We start from the raw sequence: 18,188 nt of genomic DNA, 5'->3' as shown, positions 1-18,188 counted from the left end.
GTCCTCTACCATTCTTGACAACAACAGTTGTCCTTGATCTTGGCAAAGAGGGCTTCGTGAAACACGTAGCTAGCATGCAGCACTGACCTGTACCTGAGGTCAGTGGCTAGCTTCCCAACGCTGATTCAGAATTAGTCAAGAAGTTAGTTTGCGACGATTTTTAGAGACACTACCACTACACCAGGCACCACCATAATAACAGAAGTTGAGGAAAAGGGATATCTAGAAGAGACAATTAGATTTGCAGCGTATTCAGAGCGTTCCTGAAGTAAGTTATTTTATGAATTCTAAATATAATGTAATGTAAGGGATGAGAAAGAGTTGTGAAAGCTTATTTATCAGGATAAATTGTCTTGTTCGGTCCCACGTGTGCGTACTCGTGTTAGCATGGTTAGCACTGGTTACCTTTGGTAGGAAGTTAAATTCTTCTTCTTCTTCTTCCTCGGTAAATGCAACTTCATACAACGAAGATTACGCACTGCAGAGTGGTGTGTGCCATGTCCAAAATGTGTGTAGGCCTCAATCTAGGTGCAAAATATACAGTGATGTGCTGTTAAAAACGTGGACAACGATGTGCTGCCATCACTCAGTTGGATGCTTCCTTCAATTCTCATACTATTCACATTTTGGCGCTTGTTCATAACTGTAACCATACTATCGGAGCCCTAACACCGGCGTGGAGATACCTTACTGTAACACAACAAACATCATATAATTATAAATCTTCAGCAATTGTTCAAGCAACAGACATGGAGAAATGGGCGCTAGTGTACATGTAGTTCCGTATCCATTTTTTTTAGCAGTTTAAAAATCCATTCTTAGCAAAGGAATTTTTTAGCCCAATTTTTAACTAATTTTAATCATAATCATATATTGCATTTTCCACCTGAATTTGGATCACATTCGACATCGGGAAACCTTCGTTTAGGGCTTCAATGTCGTCGCTCAGTACCGTCTCTACGCTGTAGTCCTGCACCTCAAACTGAAGCTATCAGTACAAAATTATGCAGACTTCTTTGTATGGTTTATGGTATCGCGCATTTGCAATATTTAATACACCCATAGAAGTTGAAAAATTTTCACGGAAACCAAATTGTTCAGGTATGAGGATGTCATTAATTTGAAGGTGAGAATACAATCTTTTATGAACATCTTTTTCTAGAATTTTGGAAAAAAATGGTAACAATGATATAGGTCTGTAGTTTTCAAAATTTTGAGAGCTTTTCTTTTTGTACACAGGTATAATCTTGGAAACTTTGAGTCTGTCAGATATAATCCCTTGTGATAGAGATTTATTAAATATTATACAAAGCTGATCAACAAGTAAATGAATAGTCTTTAAGAGTTTTAGAGTTTTTAGCAACAGTATTTTCTCTGAACCAGGTTTCAGATATTCCTATACTTTATAGCTTTAAATGCATGACTCAAACTTTTCAATAACAACTGTAACTCATCAAAATTTCTTGGGAGACTTCGAGCATTTACATTTAAGATTGAAAAACTTTTGTTTGAGTTCTGAAACTTTGATTTAAATTCATCTGAGAACAAGTATTAACAGTTACGTTCTGGAAAATAGTCATCAGATTCGGATTGAAAGGTAGTATTGTCAGCGGGATCATTGTTCATTTCAAAAGGGTTTACTGATAGACATCGTAGTCTTTCAATATCTATATTCTTATTCAGTTCAAAGTAACTACATGTATATAGATTCCAGAGAAATTCATTGTCTGATATACAGTTAAATGGGAATATCTCAGCATTACACTGGGTACAGAAAGATGCATGTGTAGATATATGAAAACATGAGTTGAAGTGAGCTTTACATACATGTAGCTTGCAATAATTAACCATTTCACAATGTAAGAAAAAAGACAAAAGAAAAGTATAACAACAATATCAAAATCACACACGAGCAGTGGCAATCACACACAGTCACACACAAAACACGTTTGTATATTAAAAGTTTCAAAAAGTTCAAAAAGTTCCAAGGAAAGATGCATGTGGAATACCAGGAAAAGCATCTTCACATCATGGTGCATGCAGTAAATTGATATCCAAGGTACTTAATCTTGGATTGATTTTTTTTAAAGTCGACTGTGCAAAATTCGGAGAGAGTTCAGTTGATCAAGTGAGCTTATCAACTTCTTCATTGGTTTACTTCCTGTTGTCTTGACTGCTGCAAACACTTTCCCATCTATTTTCCATGCAGTCTCTACTTGCTCTGATCTGCGAGTATCCATTAGTAATTGAAAGTTCCTTTTTGTGAGATCTTCCACAATCATAAATCCTGACTCTTTGAGTTGTGACTTCTTACTCATTATGATCCGCTAATCCCGCTTATGGCAATAAGAACATAGTTTGACTAGTATCGGTCGGGGCCTATTCGCGGACTGGTGTAGATTCCTGGCTTGGGACGACCCTCTATCATACATCTTACGAGTTGATGGTGTAGAAACATCTGGAGGAGCATTAGCTGGAGCACTTGAAGAACGTGGTTTTCCAACCCGGTGGGATCTGTCGATGTTGGCGGGGGACAAGTTAATGCCAAGAGATTTGGTTACTAGGTCAATAGCGAGTTCGAGTTGATCAGTGTTTTCACTTGGCATCTCAGGTAAGCCTAAGATGCGGATGGAGTTACGATGACTGTATTGTTTTAAGTCTTCTAATTCATTCTCATACTTCTTGAGGGCAGTTTTAGCATTGCCTAGAGATGTTTGAAGATCAGTGAGATGTGTACGTGTCAAGCCCATTTGATTTTGGACATCATGAAGAATACCCTGTTGCTGTTCAATACACCCAATATTTTGTTCAATGGAAGTGGATAGCTTAGACTCTATACTAGCAATGCATGAAGTGACAAGAGATGTGACAGTTTCACGTAGTAAGTCTTTGAACTGGTCATCCTTGAAAAGAGCCATTATAGTTTCAGCTGCAAACTCGTGTCGTTTAGTATTTGATTTACTACTGGATTTAGGTCTGGCAGGTACCTTTACTTCGCGAGTATACTTAGTATATGATGATCTGAGTTTAATATTTGGAGTTTTAGAGTGGCTGTGAGGCTCATTCGAATTGGCCTCGGTGTTGCATCCACATGATTCAGACATAGTGTAGTGATCGAGGTACTCAAATAGTATAGCACAACACAAAAATGAGTACGTGGGAAAGTCAAGAAGTTGAGCTGCACAGATCGGAAGAGATATTCCAAAAAAAGCACATTACAGTCACATACCATGACGAAGACAGATTTCCTGTTTATCTGAGAAGTTAGTCAGTTAGTCCATATTCAAACAATGTTCATATCAAGAAGAGAAAATGTTGAAAATAACAAAAATCTGAAGACACGTAATTAGTGCTGTAGTCAAACGTTTAACCGTTCGGTATTCGACCGCCCATGGCGGATTCCGTTTTCAATTGGACGTTTTTTTTTTTTTTTTTTTTTAAAGTTTAGATTTATGCCCCTCCATCTGGCACTATGCCTGGCAATGTCTCCCAGCTCAGTAATCTGTGTGTTGACTCACGACTCTGAAACTAGAACAACACTACAATTTGTCTGTCATCTTGGTTTGAAAGTATCTTTGTAATAGATCTCAATATGTAGTTTATAATAATATTCATCCAATTTTTACACAAGGCGTACCACAAGGTTCTATCCTAGGTCCCTTACTGTTTTTAATTTACATTAATGATCTTACACATTCTCCTAAAAACGACATTGTTACTATTATTTGTGACAAGTTCGCAAGCACATATCGGCGCCTTCCCGCTTCTTCACACGGACCTGGCTTGCTGCCGAAAGAGTCAGCAAATAGCAAAATCTTTTAACGTTTAAAATCGTTTAACCGAAAACCGTCCGGTTTTGACTGGCGGTTAAACGGAATTGGAGATATCCGTGATGTTACAGCACTACTTGTAATAACAAGTTGTAGTCTCGACGACGCCCTCTATCAAATCATTTGAGATATTTGTTAGTTTGTCTTTACCTGACTGCTAAGAAAGCGTGTTTATGCTTGTAAGTATTTAAAGCAACCAGGGGACTGACAGCTTTATTTCTTTTCAGACGGACTTGGTAATAATAATTACAGTGCTTATATAGCGCCTAACATTTACTTTGTCAGAAGTCTCTAAGCGCTCTACAATAATGCAGCATAATTACCCTGGCTTTAGCAGTGCAGCTGTTACGCGCGCTGCGTTTCAAGGAATAAATTCCTACCAGGTACCCATTTACTTCACCTGGGTGGAGTGTGGCAAATGTAGATCAATGTCTTGCCAAAGGACATTAGTGCAGCGGCGGGACTCGAACCGCTGACCTTGTGATCGACAGTCCGGCGACGTATCCACTCGACCAAAGGGCACTAGCACATCGACTTGGTTTTAAACCCAGGTCCTCCCGGTTACAAGACCACTGATCTACCACTGAGCCATCGTGCCTCCATATTGCTAATGGCTAGTGGCACGTGGCACTTGGTTACTGTTACATGTACTGAAGCGTAAATGTAGATCTACCATATTGAAACTGCTCCACTATGAAACTGTTTATTCTTGAATCAAGACCTCCACGTATTTTTACATGTAGTTTTATGTAGATAAACATTTATTATGATGTAATCTTCTAAATATCTATACCTTCAATGACCTCATGTCAAAAAGTAGTATTACATGTACTATGAACGTAGAGACCAGTTTTCGAAATGCCCCCCTCTCAAAAAATAAAATGGAAGCTCTTATTACCAATCATGTGAAAGAATATGTTTCGAACGTGATGATACAGATTGTGCCGGGAAACCGCCTACTAATTGATATATTTGGTAAATTATAATATCTATTTGGACCCGATAGATATCGCGCACGTGTCTGTTGTCCCATATACATATTTCTGTGTACAGTGCTTGTAACTTTACCAAGACTTGGCCAAAGAAATCTCTCCTGGCCAAACTAGTGCAGTACACACCAATACTTGCTAGATGATTAACCTTTTTTTATTGATTCCACAACGTTTCTTTCACAATGCAATCACATGACCAGAAGTGATCTTTATCTTTAATAGTAGTTATTTAGAAAAATTCATTTTTTATACACCGTCACAAAAACTGCATTTTTACATGTAGTTGAATTGAGTGGTGAATTGCTGTTTGATCTACAACCAGTTTGTCTACTACCCAATTAGTCTAATCCCATATAGTGGTGAAGTGTGACGTCATCAAAAATCTATTTTTGGAATTTCTCAATTCTTCATTTACCAAAAGAGCATCACAAATAATGTCAAAAACCAATTGAATAGGTTAAGTATTGGCTGAGATATGACCATCTGAATAAATAGAACCAGAGCAATACAACACTGAGTTCCTATAGGAAATCTATTTATTCAGATGGTCAGATATCAGCATTGGTTTTAACATTTGACATTATTTGTGATGCTCTTTCGGAAAATGAAGAAAAAATTGAGAAATTACAAAAATAGATTTTTATGATGTCACAGCTTTGGTACTCTATATGGTCTGTACTCAGGTTGTCTACTATCCACATGGTCTAACGATCATATTATCCTCTTACCATTTGGTCTAATCTCCAATTAATCTACAACCCATTTGCCCCCTGTCCACACAACATTTTCTGTGATTAGGCGTGATTAGGGGTGATTAGTTATTGAGTTTCAGTTCGAAACGATGACCAAACGACGTATCGTTAGTGAGCGTCCACACACACAATTTCATTGTAAAACTATCGCGAAACGGTGTAGCTAATCATGCCTAATCACAGAAAATGTTGTTTGTGGACAGGGGGTTGGTCTATTATTCATTTAGTATGATAACCAGTTTTGTCTAATTCCCAATTTGTCTAATGCCCATTCTGTCTTCTAACCAAATGTCTAATATTCATTTGATGAAGATTATTTTTAGTGATCAAATGATTATTTAGATCATATTGGTAGCAGAGTAGCAGAGTGTCGCCAATGCACAAAGTGCAACCCAGTATGATATTTACAAGGCAACATAAATTATCAAATGATTATTAGATCATATCGGTAGCAGACCATATGGGAATAGACCAACTGGCAAGTAGACGAACTTGTAGACCAAACGCCAATCAACCGAATGAGTGTCGTCAATGCACAAAGTGCAACCCAGTATGATATTTATGAGGCATCATAAATCACAGGGGAAGATAAATTATGCTAATTCAATTTCGCAGCTGACGCTGCATGTCCAAATTGATTTAACTCCTTTTCTAAACATTTCTGGCAATCGCCCAGAAATTGATGTTTACATTGTCTAGATAAAATCTGCCACAGACCTTTATGAGAACACATTAAAGGTACAAAGTACTCAACATGAAAACTTGATACTGTTCAACTTGATAACTTGATTTAGTCATACAATTTTTAAATATTGTCCTAAAATGTACTGATGTATAGAACAAAATCCCAGAAGTTTGTTAAGGAATGTGATAAATGAATGTTTAGTAAGTGGAATCTTATGTTGATTCTCAAAATAAATACACATAGATTTTAGCTTTGCTAGGATCAGTTCTGAAATCATAAATAGAGAAGTAATTTCCTTTGGGACTAACATTTAACAGATCAGAAGACAGTTTAATGAAAGATATGCCATTATTTACAGGCACCAGTCATATTTGTTAAGCGCTCAGAGACATCGTAGATGTATTAAGCGCTATAAAGCGGAATATATATATATTTTTAATTATTACTTTTAGCATTTGGTTCCCCCCAAATAGACGTAACATTTAAGTTTGTTTGATTGTGATCACTTCCTTTTTATGCCTCCGCCACCGAAGGTGGTGCCGGAGGCATCATGTTTTCGGGTTGTCCGTCCGTACGTCCGTACGTCCGTCCGTACGTCCGTCCGTACGTCCGTCCCGTTTGACCGTTATCAGAATATCTCAAGAACCATTTAAGATTTAAACTTAAGACTCGGGAATAGTATTTATCACCATAGGAAGACGATCTGATTAGATTTTGGAGTACGTAGGTCAAAGGTCACAGGTCACAGAGGTCAACTTATGAAATTCCTTGTATTGAGTTTGTTAGCGCGATATCTCAAGAACCATTTGAGATTTAAACTTCAAACTTAAGGATAGTATGTATCACCATAGGAAGATGATCTGATTAGATTTTGGAGCACGTATGTCAAAGGTCAAGGGTCACAGAGGTCAACTTATGAAATTCCATACATTGAGATTGTTATCATGATATCTCAAGAACCACTGGAGATTTAAACTTCAAACTTAGTGATAGTGTGTATCACTATAGGAAAACAATCTGATTACATGTTGGAGCACGTAGGTCAAAGGTCAAGGGTCATAGAGGTCAACTTATGAAATTCCATACATTGAGATTGTTATCATGATATCTCAAGAACCACTGGAGATGTAAAAACTTCAAACTTAAGGATAGTATGTATCACCATAGGAAGACGATCTGATTAGATTTTGGAGCACGTAGGTCAAAGGTCAAGGGTCACAGAGGTCAACTTATGAAATTCCATACATTGAGATTGTTATCATAATATCTCAAGAACCACTGGAGATTTAAACTTCAAACTTAATGATAGTGTGTATCACCATAGGAAGACAATCTGATTAGATTTTGGAGCACGTAGGTCAAAGGTCAAGGGTCACAGAGGTCAACTCATGAAATTCCATACATTGAGATCGTTATCGCGATATCTCAAGAACCACTGGAGAATTTTCACTTCAAACTTAATGATAGTATGTATCACCATATCATGATATCTCAAGAACCACTGGAGATTTAAACTCCAAACTTGTTTAAATTGCTCTATGGCGGAGGCATCATTTTCGACTGCGCGCAGTCAAAATTCCATCTAGTTAAATCTGAATTGAATTCCTTTGTTATTACGCCTGCAGTATGCAATCAGCCAGTCAACGATCTCGCAAGTAAACAAAAGTGAGGTTTTTGTCGCTTGTGTGAACACATGCAACAATCATTGATGCTTTGACCGTGGCTCAAACTCTGCTTTCATTATGGTTTTTCACCATAATTGAAAAAAAGTCTAAACAATGGATGTTCTCTACAATGTGTGAACCAAACCTTTTGGCAGTTTTTTTTCCGTCATGCCAAGCTATACTGGACTTTGCCCCCCTGTCCCTCGTAATTTATGGACTCCTAAACTTTTTATGTCTAATCCAATTCGGTTAGTAATTCATTTCCTGTTGAGATTTCCATTACCAATACATGTACATTATTTTTGATCAAATAATCCCCTTTTATACAGCTCAGGCAGGTTTACTTTCACTTTCTTTTCAATATGTTAATTTATTTCCATAGGTCCTACATACATGTACATGTATTTTGGAGTTGTCTGAAATAACTTGCATTGTGCCCCAAAAGCGAGCCAAGACCACCTCATCCCCAGATTTTCAACAGGCAAAGGTAGATCTTTTAATCTAATTTCTATTTCTGTTTGATTTTTTGAAACTTTGTCAAATACATGCACATGGTATGTCACTGTTGCCCATTATGTCGAAATAATTTGTTAAAATCTAATTTCTATTTCTGTTTGATTTGTGAAACTTTGTCAAAAACATGCACATGGCATGTGACTGTTGCCCATTATGTTGAAATAATTTGTCTTCTTTTCATGAAGTGATGCAAGAATATGATTTGTTATCAATAGATTAAGTTCATATCCTCTGTGAACTGTCTTGATCAATCTAAAGAGTCATCTCCCGTACGTTACCAGGTGTTATTTGTTGGTGGCTTTTGTGGTTGTCTAAAACTTTGATTCAAGTTCTAGTGAGCATATCAGATTAACACAGTCAACAAACATACTGAGATCTTTGATGTGGTTTGTAAGATCTGGGACAAAATATTTGTAGCTTTGACTTGCCCACTCATGAAACCTTTGATTATTAAAGGGATCGGTTAACTTTGTCTCAGATTCTGAAACAAAATCCTGGATTTAGCTCATGCTTCAATCATAATTATAAACCTTAAGGTCAGTCAGGAACCCCATGACTTTTACAAGCCGATCGCCTGTCTGATTATCAAGATATTTATGATTGCAAATCGAAATCAAATTTTGTGTTTTCCTAACGGTTTTCATAACAGTGGTAAAACCAGTCACTCAAAGATTTTCACTTTTTTTAGGCACTTCATGATCTATTTCAAGCACAATTTTTTTAGGGCTTCAATATCACACCATATTAAAGACATTAATACCACGTAGGGCCATGCATCTCAGATTTAAAATTTGTAGTCTTATTATCAATAGATTTAACTGGAGGTGAAATTCAGGTTAGAATTGAAGTTTGCATTTTCCTAACGGTTTTTAATATAAGTAATAATATCATATCAAGCATAAGGAGAAAACAATAGAATTTTTTGTCATTTCGAAGTGCAGTATTACATGTACATGTAGGTGGGCAGACATTGGGCTCCCCTTTGTACAATTTTGCATTTGTCACGATCCTATCCATCATCCACTTTTTAGACAAAATGGCTGACTCTGATGACGAGGAAATCTTGTACGACAATGACCTGGGTCGTAACCTGATTGGGGGCAAGCGGGTGAAGAACGTGGATGACGTCTTGAACGGAGGGAAGAAGGACAAGAGGAAACTGAGGAAAACCCTTGCTCTGTGCTTGGCGTTCTTATGCTTGGTAAGTGTTAAAGACCGTCAATACTACTGGGCCAGAAGGGATTAGACCACACAGTGAGGTCACTGACAGGTGGCTATCGCATTAACTCAGCTCTCAACTAACATAAGAAAAAGAGGATCATGGGGGACCAACAGGCACCGATTGGGGAAGTTTTCTCTATAGAGGGAGCAAGTAGCTACAAGTAGGACAGTGGAGCTTAAGGGAAATCACCAGTTCACCAATATGCAATTCTTTTCAAACAGATATATGCAAACGTTAATTCATTTTTGCCTTGAAATAGTGTTATGGACCCTTTATTTCTGTCATTTACTAAATACATTTTTGTGAAAGCATGTGAAATACTGGTACACTGTATTCCTTATTTGATAATAATATTAATATTTTGCTTTTGTATAGCGCTTAATACATTGACAATGTCTCTAAGCGCTTTAGAACTATATTATAATCCTGGTCATCGTATTCAGGCTTGCCCGCACAAGAATGTATGCACATTCTCCACTCCCTGGGGAGCATTCAAGCCAGGTGCCATTTTATAGATGCTCACAATGCTGAGCAAACTAGCTTAACGTTCACATCCTACCAGGTACCCATTAAACACCTGGGTGGAGAGTGGCAAATGTAGACTATCGTCTTGCCAAAGGACGATAGTGCCGGGCTGGGAATTGAACCCATACCTTGTGGTCCGCAGTCCACTAGACCACAGTACCTCTACTATTTGGGCTCAAGAGATTTGCTGTGGACGGTTTGTAGGTATGAATATATATGTTTCATCTCTCCACACAGGGTCTATGCCTGGCCATTCTAGGCCCAACGCTGCTGAGCCTACAGAAGCACCTAGATACCACGCTTCCCAAGATCTCCTGGGTGTTCGCGGGGCGGAGCGTTGGGTACCTCTTTGGTGCAATCCTCGGTGGGATGCTCTTCCAATCCTTCAACCCTCTCTTCCTCCTATCCGTTGTCCTGTTCCTGTGCGGTATAGGGGTCTTGGCTGTCCCGTTCGTGACATCGGTCCTGGTCCTGGCAGTAAGCATCAGTAGTGTTGGTATCAGTATGGGTGTCCTAGACACAGGTAAGAATATCAACACGTATCCGGACACCTACCCCCCGGATAACCACCCCCAGTTAACTACCCCCTAGGATAGTTGTCCAGGGGTAGGTGTCTGGGGGGTAGTTGTCCGGGAGTTTAGTTGCCTGGGGGTAGTTGTCTCGGGTAAGTTGTCCAGGGGGTAGCTGTCCGGGGGCGTAGTTGTTCTAGGGGGTAGTTGTCCAGGGGGTACTATTTGTCCTAGGGGGTAGTTGTCCAGGGGGTAGTTGTCCAGGGGTTAGTTGCCCGGGGGTAGTTGTCCAGGGGGTAGTTGTCTGGGGGTAGTTGTCCGGGGGGTAGTTGTCCCGGGAGGTAGTCGTCCTAGAGGGTGGTTGCCCTAGGGGGTAGTTGTCCTAAGGGGTAGTTGACTGGTAGTGGTTATCCGGGGAGTGGATGTCCAGGGGGTAGGTGTCCTAAGGGTTAGTTGACTGGGAGTGGTTATCCGGGGAGTCGATGTCCAGGGGGTAGGTGTCCTAAGGGGTAGTTGTCCCAGGGGTATTCGTCCTAGAGGGTGGTTGCCCTAGGGGGTAGTTGTCCTTAGGGGTAGTTGACTGGTGGTGGTTATCCGGGGAGTGGATGTCCAGGGGGTAGGTGTCCTAAGGGGTAGTTGACTGGGGGTGGTTATCCGGGGAGTGGATGTCCAGGGGGTAGTTGTCCGGGGGGTAGTCGTCCTAGAGGGTGGTTGCCTTAGGGGGTAGTTGTCCTAATGGGTAGTTGACTGGCGGTGGTTATCCGGGGAGTGGATGTCTAGGGGGTAGGTGTCCTAGAACCATATCAACACAACCGTTGTTTTCTTCGCCTCTCTGCATGGTCATTTGTTTGCCCCACGTGCAATTTTACACAACACAATAGGCACCACTTGACGGAAGCATTGCTCCGTGCATCAGGGTGGTTTTGCAAAGTTACCCATTTCCATTCTTGATGAACTCCATGACAACCCTCATCACAATCGGTATACATGAAAGATAAACTTGAGTTCTGGTAAAAAAAGAAAATGAAAATCTTACAGAATCAAACAAAACTTTATCACTGAACGTTCAAGATTACAAATAAATGTCATTTGCCAAACAATTTTGATAGAAAATGTATACTGGCTGAGTAATGAACATATATACAGAGTTGGGAATCAAGGTAAGCTAGCCCCGACACCATATGTGTAGTCCCATGTACATCTTTCTGTGCACAGTGCTTGTTACTTTAACAAGACTGGGCCAAAGTTATTATGATTTTGATGACTCCAGAACCTTGCAGTACACACCAATACTTGCATGCTACATGATCCACTTTTTTCTGATCCATTCCACACCTTTTCTTTCACAATGCAATCGCATGACCAGAACTCAACTTTATCTTTAACCTTGCCTCACTGGAAACAGTTCAATAATCTTGAGGCCATTGATATATCTATCTCATGATAAATACAGTGTGCCACTGGGGGATTATTTGTGTGGCGTATAGAGAGTTAAACTTGATATCCAACTTGAGCTCCTGTCAGTTATACTTTTGTTTTGCGAATTTCCTAACAGCATGTGAAAATGACAAACCTGTGCATGTGCAAACTTGTATAGTAAAATACAGTAACTGTTCTATCAATCTATCAATCTATCTATCGAGCTATAGTTCATCCAGATGTTGGACAAAGCCCTCCTCATAATATTTCCATTCTCTTCTGTCTCTAGCTATCCTAGTCCAAGCGGCCGTTCCCATGTATGATGTTAGGTCATCTCTCAATACAGTTAGCTTGTGATAATTATCTGAAAAATGCCATCTTGCATCTGTCATCTGTGAATATACACAAATATTGGCTGATAAATAGTATAAGGAGTTATCCTGAATTTAGAGCCATATTGTACTGAACTAACATTTGGAACAATTTTGACCCAAATTTCGGAAATTAATCTGTATGTGCAGTGTTCAGTGAGTACGAAATGCAGGGATTAAAACCAATTATTTTCTCCTTTTTACCATGCACAGGTGCAAATCTTCTCTGCCTTCGCATGTGGGGGAAGAAACGTTCCGGCACCATGCTTCAGGCACTACATTTCAGCTTCGCCCTTGGTGCCTTTATCTCGCCTCTTGTTGCAGCTCCTTTTTTGGCGGAAACCACTGCCGCCAACAGCACCATGTTGGTATTGCCTTCCCCTATGATCAATGTAACATTGGCATCGCCTGTTATAAGTCCTGTTCCAGGAGCACCCAGTGAGAACGGTACTCTGAACACCGGAGGAGCAGCTAAACCTATTACCACTGAAGGAGTAGATAAATCTAATGGCACTGAACTTACTGATCAAAGAGAGAAACGTGACGCCGTCAACGAAGGAACAGTTAAACCTTCTACCACTAAAGGAACAGTTAAACCTTCTACCACTAAAGGAACAGTTAAACCTTCTACCACTAAAGGAACAGTTAAACCTTCTACCACTAAAGGAACAGTTAAGCCTTCTACCACTAAAGGAACAGTTAAGCCTTCTACCACTAAAGGAACAGTTAAACCTTCTACCACTAAAGGAACAGTTAAACCTTCTACCACTAAAGGAACAGTTAAACCTTCTACCACTAAAGGAACAGTTAAACCTTCTACCACTAAAGGAACAGTTAAACCTTCTACCACTAAAGGAACAGTTAAACCTTCTACCACTAAAGGAACAGTTAAACCTTCTACCACTAAAGGAACAGTTAAACCTTCTACCACTAAAGGAACAGTTAAACCTTCTACCACTAAAGGAACAGTTAAGCCTTCTACCACTAAAGGAACAGTTAAACCTTCTACCACTAAAGGAACAGTTCAACCTATTACCATTGCAGGAAAAGACACTCCTTCAAAATCAGAGCAGCCTGCACCCCAGCGTGAGGTTGAAAGGTTTGCGATGCCCTTCATCATCATAGGGATCTTGGTTCTTTTAACCTGTGGGTTATTTTTCTACTTGCTTTGCACCAAGCCCAAAGAGGAACCTGGATACATCGGTTCAGAGCACTCTGACGGGACTTCAGCTAAGGACAACAGCCCGTTCAGAACAAGGATCCTGATCCTTCTGTTCTTCTTCTACTTCCTATACGTTGGCGGAGAAGTCGCTTACGGAAGCTTTGTCCCCATGTTTGCGAGTAAGAGTCAACACCACTTTGAGCAGGACCGTGCGAGCCACGTGGCAGCCCTGTTCTGGGGCGCCTTTTGCCTTGGACGGGGTCTAGCTATCTGTCTTGCAAGTGTCATCTCGCCACTGAAGATGGTGATTGCCGACATGGTGGGATGCGTTACTGCGTCCCTTGCCCTGACGCTCTTTGCAGACAGCAACGAGAACATCCTATGGATCTGCAGTGCTCTCTTGGGTCTGTCCATGGCCTCGCTCTTCCCAACTGGTATCGTTTGGCTGGAGACGTACACCCCTGTCACCGGCAACACCGCATCCTTCCTTATTGTCGGTAGCGCCCTCGGAGAAATGTGCGTACCCGTCTTAATTGGTTATCTCTTTGAAGATCGCATAGGCCCCATGGTTCTAATGTACTGGATGTTGGCAACGTCCGCGTTGTCAGCTCTCATCTTCGTCTATGTGTTCTGGTTGATGGCGGAGAGCGGGCGGGAGAAGAAGTCGCTACCGGCCGAAAAGAGCCCCGCCCTGGAGCTGTTCCAGAGCGTTGAGGAAGCCCTGCCCATGGAGGAACTCTTCAAGAATGGAGGATCAAATAACAAGCAGATGAGCAAACCACGTGTCCCTCCGATCCTAAAAAGGAAGAACCACAAAGAGTGAACTGTTCAATCCAAAACAATGTTAGTACTGCAGCTGCAAATGAACAATCAACGAATGTCTATCCATTTTTATGCTGTGGATAATATCTTCTGGATTTTATCAGTCAAAGTTCTTACGTGTTCAATCAGGCCGAGTATAAAAGGCATCTGCAAGTATCTTCAGTATTGAAGAGGCAGATTATCTTGAAGAAGAAGTAGAAGAAAAGTGATGTAGTGATCTCATATTTAAAAAATTCCCTAACTTTTTCATTATACATCTCATTTATTTCAAACTTCTGCCATTCTGTTGCTGTTATTTTTCTAAATTCAAATCAATGACCTTATTTGATACAAAGGTTGGAATGCCCTTTAAACCGTAAGAAATGATATCAACTACGAAACTGTAATCATAAGAATATAATGGTAGGGCATGTTCATCATCCATGCTCGCATACGCTCTAGATTGAAATTTCATGAAAATGTATATACGCAAACGAAGAATGCAATTGAAATATAATGCTAGTTTTCTATTAACCTATTTGGGTTCGAGTCTGTGTCTTTCAGTATTGAGCATCTGATAATTATAGAGAATGCTAGTTATTGCACTGGACTGGATGTTAAGTATACATGAATGAATAGCAAGCAAAATTCAGGCAGTAGAGAGGACTGGGGGAAACAGATAGCGATGAGGATATTGAGCTTTAAAGGGATCGGGTAACTTTGTCTCAGATTGTGAAATAAAGTCCTGGATATAGCTCATGCTGCAATGATAATTGTAAACCTTTAGGTCAGTTAAGAACCCCATGACTTTTACAAGCCGATCGCCTGTCTGATTATCAAGATATTTATGATTGGAAATTGAAATCAAATTTTGCGTTTTCCTAACGGTTTTCATAACAGTGGTAAAACCGGTCACTCAAAGATTTTCACTTTTTTTAGGCACTTCATGATCATTTTGAAGCGCAATTTATTTAGGGCTTTGATATCACACCATATTAAAGATACTGATAATATGTAGGGCCATGCATCTCAGATTTAACATTTATAGTCTTATTATCAATAGTTTTAACTCTAGGTGAAATTCATGTTAGTCACATAATCATGTTATGCATCCATTTATTACATGTGTGTACGTGAAGCTTTGGACCCCTTCAATTTGTTGAACAGATTTTACACAGGCATAAAAAAATGACCTGAAATGATGCGGTTCCGACATTTGAACATTCTAACGCTGAAAAGTTGGTTGGTTTTTGGATTGGTTTGGAGTCGATTTGATGGTATGCCTGAGGTATACACAAACTCCTAAGGTGTTATTTTAACCCGTAGGCTACTGAATTCTTTCATTTACATAGGGTTAATGCAGGAACAACCCGGTTCAAGTAGCAAAGGGTTAAACAAACTAAGCAGAGCTTGCTATGATTTAACCTCTTTATTTCCCCCAAGATCCTGTTACACTGTTTGAATTGGGCTCTCAGTTCATTCTTGTACTTTACTGTGATGGGTGCACGATGAAAGGCTTCTGTATGTATCAATTTATTTTTATAATTTATGTTTGAAACATCTGAAATAGATTTAACTTCTTGAAATTTTATTGACTTTGCCAATAATAGAACCTTGCAGACATCAAGGTCATATTGATTTTTAATTGATTTTTGCTGTGTTTTCATGTTATATTTTTTTATTTTGTTTAATTCTCAAATTTAGGCTTATGGTGCAACTGTACCACATGTAAGTGTATATGGCACCAGCACAAATATGACGTTTGATTGAATAGATTCTATTATGTACCGCGTAGGAAGATTCCAGGCCTCTGATTGGTCAAAACTGCAGGCATGAAGATCACTACTGACTGTTAATGATGGATAGGCCCCATGAGAGGCGCACGATGCCCTTAGGTGGGCAAATTCTTTCTGACTCTGCATATAACTACACTTTAACATACATGTTAAGTTAAAATATCTCTTTTTATGAATTGACACTTGGGATGCGATATTGACTGCCTATTTTGGGGGTTAAGGTTAAAGGTAAAGACCAGTTCTGGTCATGCGATTGCATTGTGAAAGAAACGTTGTGGAATCGATCAGAAAAGGATGATCATCTAGCATAGGTATTGGTGTGTACTGCAAGGTTCTGGAATCATCAAAATGCTAAGAAATTTTGCCCAGTCTTGGTAAAGTTACAAGCACTGTACACAGAAAGATGTATATGGGACTACGCGACACGTGCACGATATCTATCCGGTCCGGATAATAATTTACCAAATATAACAATTAGTAGGCGGTTTTCCGGCAAAATTTGTATCATCACGTATTGGTCAAAACGTATTCTTTCACATGATTGGTAATAAGAGCTTCCATTTTATATTTTGTGAGGGGGGCGTTTCCAAAACTGGTATATACCTTTAAAACTATTAATCCTTGGTGATCTTGAGAATGCACTATGCCCCTCGAAACCATCTCGGGCACAGTACAGTTTCCAGGTCACCTCCGGCAATAGTTATAACATTGCCCCTAAAAGCAGTCAATATTTGTATGCTATGACATTTTATCGCTTCAAAAGCTAATATTTACACAGCTCAGATGTTTAAAGAAAATTCAAACATGATTATGTTCAATGTTCATGTTTGTTATGCCACTCATATACTTTGCCAGTGTTACAGTCAAACCTTTCTATAGAAACCGCCCAAGGGAAACAAAACATGTGGTCTTTGTAGACAGGTTCCTTTAGTACATGTTTCAATGAGAAACCATTTTCAAGGGAAACAAAAAATGTGGTCTTTGTAGACAGGTTCCTATAGTACATGTTTCAATGAGAATCCATTTTCAAGGGAAACAAACAATGTGGTCTTTGTAGACAGGTGGCCACTAAAGCAGGTTTGACTGTACAACATTTATTACATGTTCAAAAGCTGTACCCTTTCCTTTTTAGATATAATATTAAAATGCAGGGCTCTCCAGTAATTTTTTGGAAGGGGGTCCGGATTTAACTTGTTAAGTCTGTATGCATATGCCCTAGATGTTTGAACAAAAAATGAAATGATATGGGTCCAGACTTTGATTTTGGGTGCCCACTTGTCCCAGTCATCTCTTAGTGTCGAGCCCTGCCAAATAAGTTATTGACTGCTATCAATGAAATTCAGTTGTACTTGGTCTAAAGTAGGTAGAGTTATTTCTTGAAAGGAATGCCTGGGGGGTGTTTCACAAAACTTGTCATCAGTGACAAATGACAGGTTTTGTTATCAGCTACTGAAATCCTTGCTTCTGATTAGTTATCTGCAGATTTGTCACTGATTTTTGTAATTTGTCATTGAAAAAAAGGCTTTGTGAAACGGGTCCCTGGACTGTAGTGGGATGAGGAGTCAGTGATACTATTTCAGTTATTGTACTTTCTTTCTTATGTAAATGTACATGATTCCTGTGCCCTAATATTTGGAAGCGCCTTCATAATGGCGCTATGTTAATCTCATGAACTACATTCAAACCTCTTTTAGTGACCACCTGTCTACAAAGACCACCTGTATACAACAAGCACATTTGTTTTCCCCTTGAAAATGGTTTCTCATTGAAACATGTACTAAAAGGAACCTGTCTACAAAGACCACTTTTTGTGTTTCCCTTGGGCGGTTGCCGTAGACAGAGTTGACTGTATTATTATTGTATACAGAAGATTGACTGCTCGATGATAATCAAAATGTACCAATCACTAGAACACAGAACACCAGAATGTTTGCGAACGTAACG

General features: G+C 39.5%; 1 protein-coding gene across 2 annotated transcripts; it reads left to right on the top strand.

Moving 5' to 3' along the window:
• LOC115925154 (sodium-dependent glucose transporter 1-like) lies at window positions 1-14,976 on the top strand. 2 transcript variants are annotated; one of them, XM_030988471.1, is made up of 5 exons: window positions 1-268; window positions 8,306-8,410; window positions 9,471-9,640; window positions 10,424-10,709; window positions 12,699-14,976. In XM_030988471.1, the coding sequence occupies exons 3-5, from the start codon at window positions 9,476-9,478 to the stop codon at window positions 14,468-14,470; spliced, it is 2,223 nt and encodes a 740-aa protein (XP_030844331.1). In that variant the 5' UTR covers window positions 1-268; window positions 8,306-8,410; window positions 9,471-9,475; the 3' UTR covers window positions 14,471-14,976. The 2 variants fall into 2 exon arrangements, with proteins under 2 accessions (XP_030844331.1, XP_030844332.1); XM_030988472.1 differs by lacking the exon at window positions 8,306-8,410.
• Window positions 14,977-18,188: the final 3,212 nt, after the last annotated feature.

Source organism: Strongylocentrotus purpuratus, unplaced genomic scaffold (genome assembly GCF_000002235.5).
Source record: "Strongylocentrotus purpuratus isolate Spur 01 unplaced genomic scaffold, Spur_5.0 spur5_scaffold_17, whole genome shotgun sequence".
Classification (NCBI taxonomy): Eukaryota; Metazoa; Echinodermata; class Echinoidea; order Camarodonta; family Strongylocentrotidae; genus Strongylocentrotus; species Strongylocentrotus purpuratus.
This window is presented reverse-complemented; position numbering and strand designations above follow the sequence as displayed.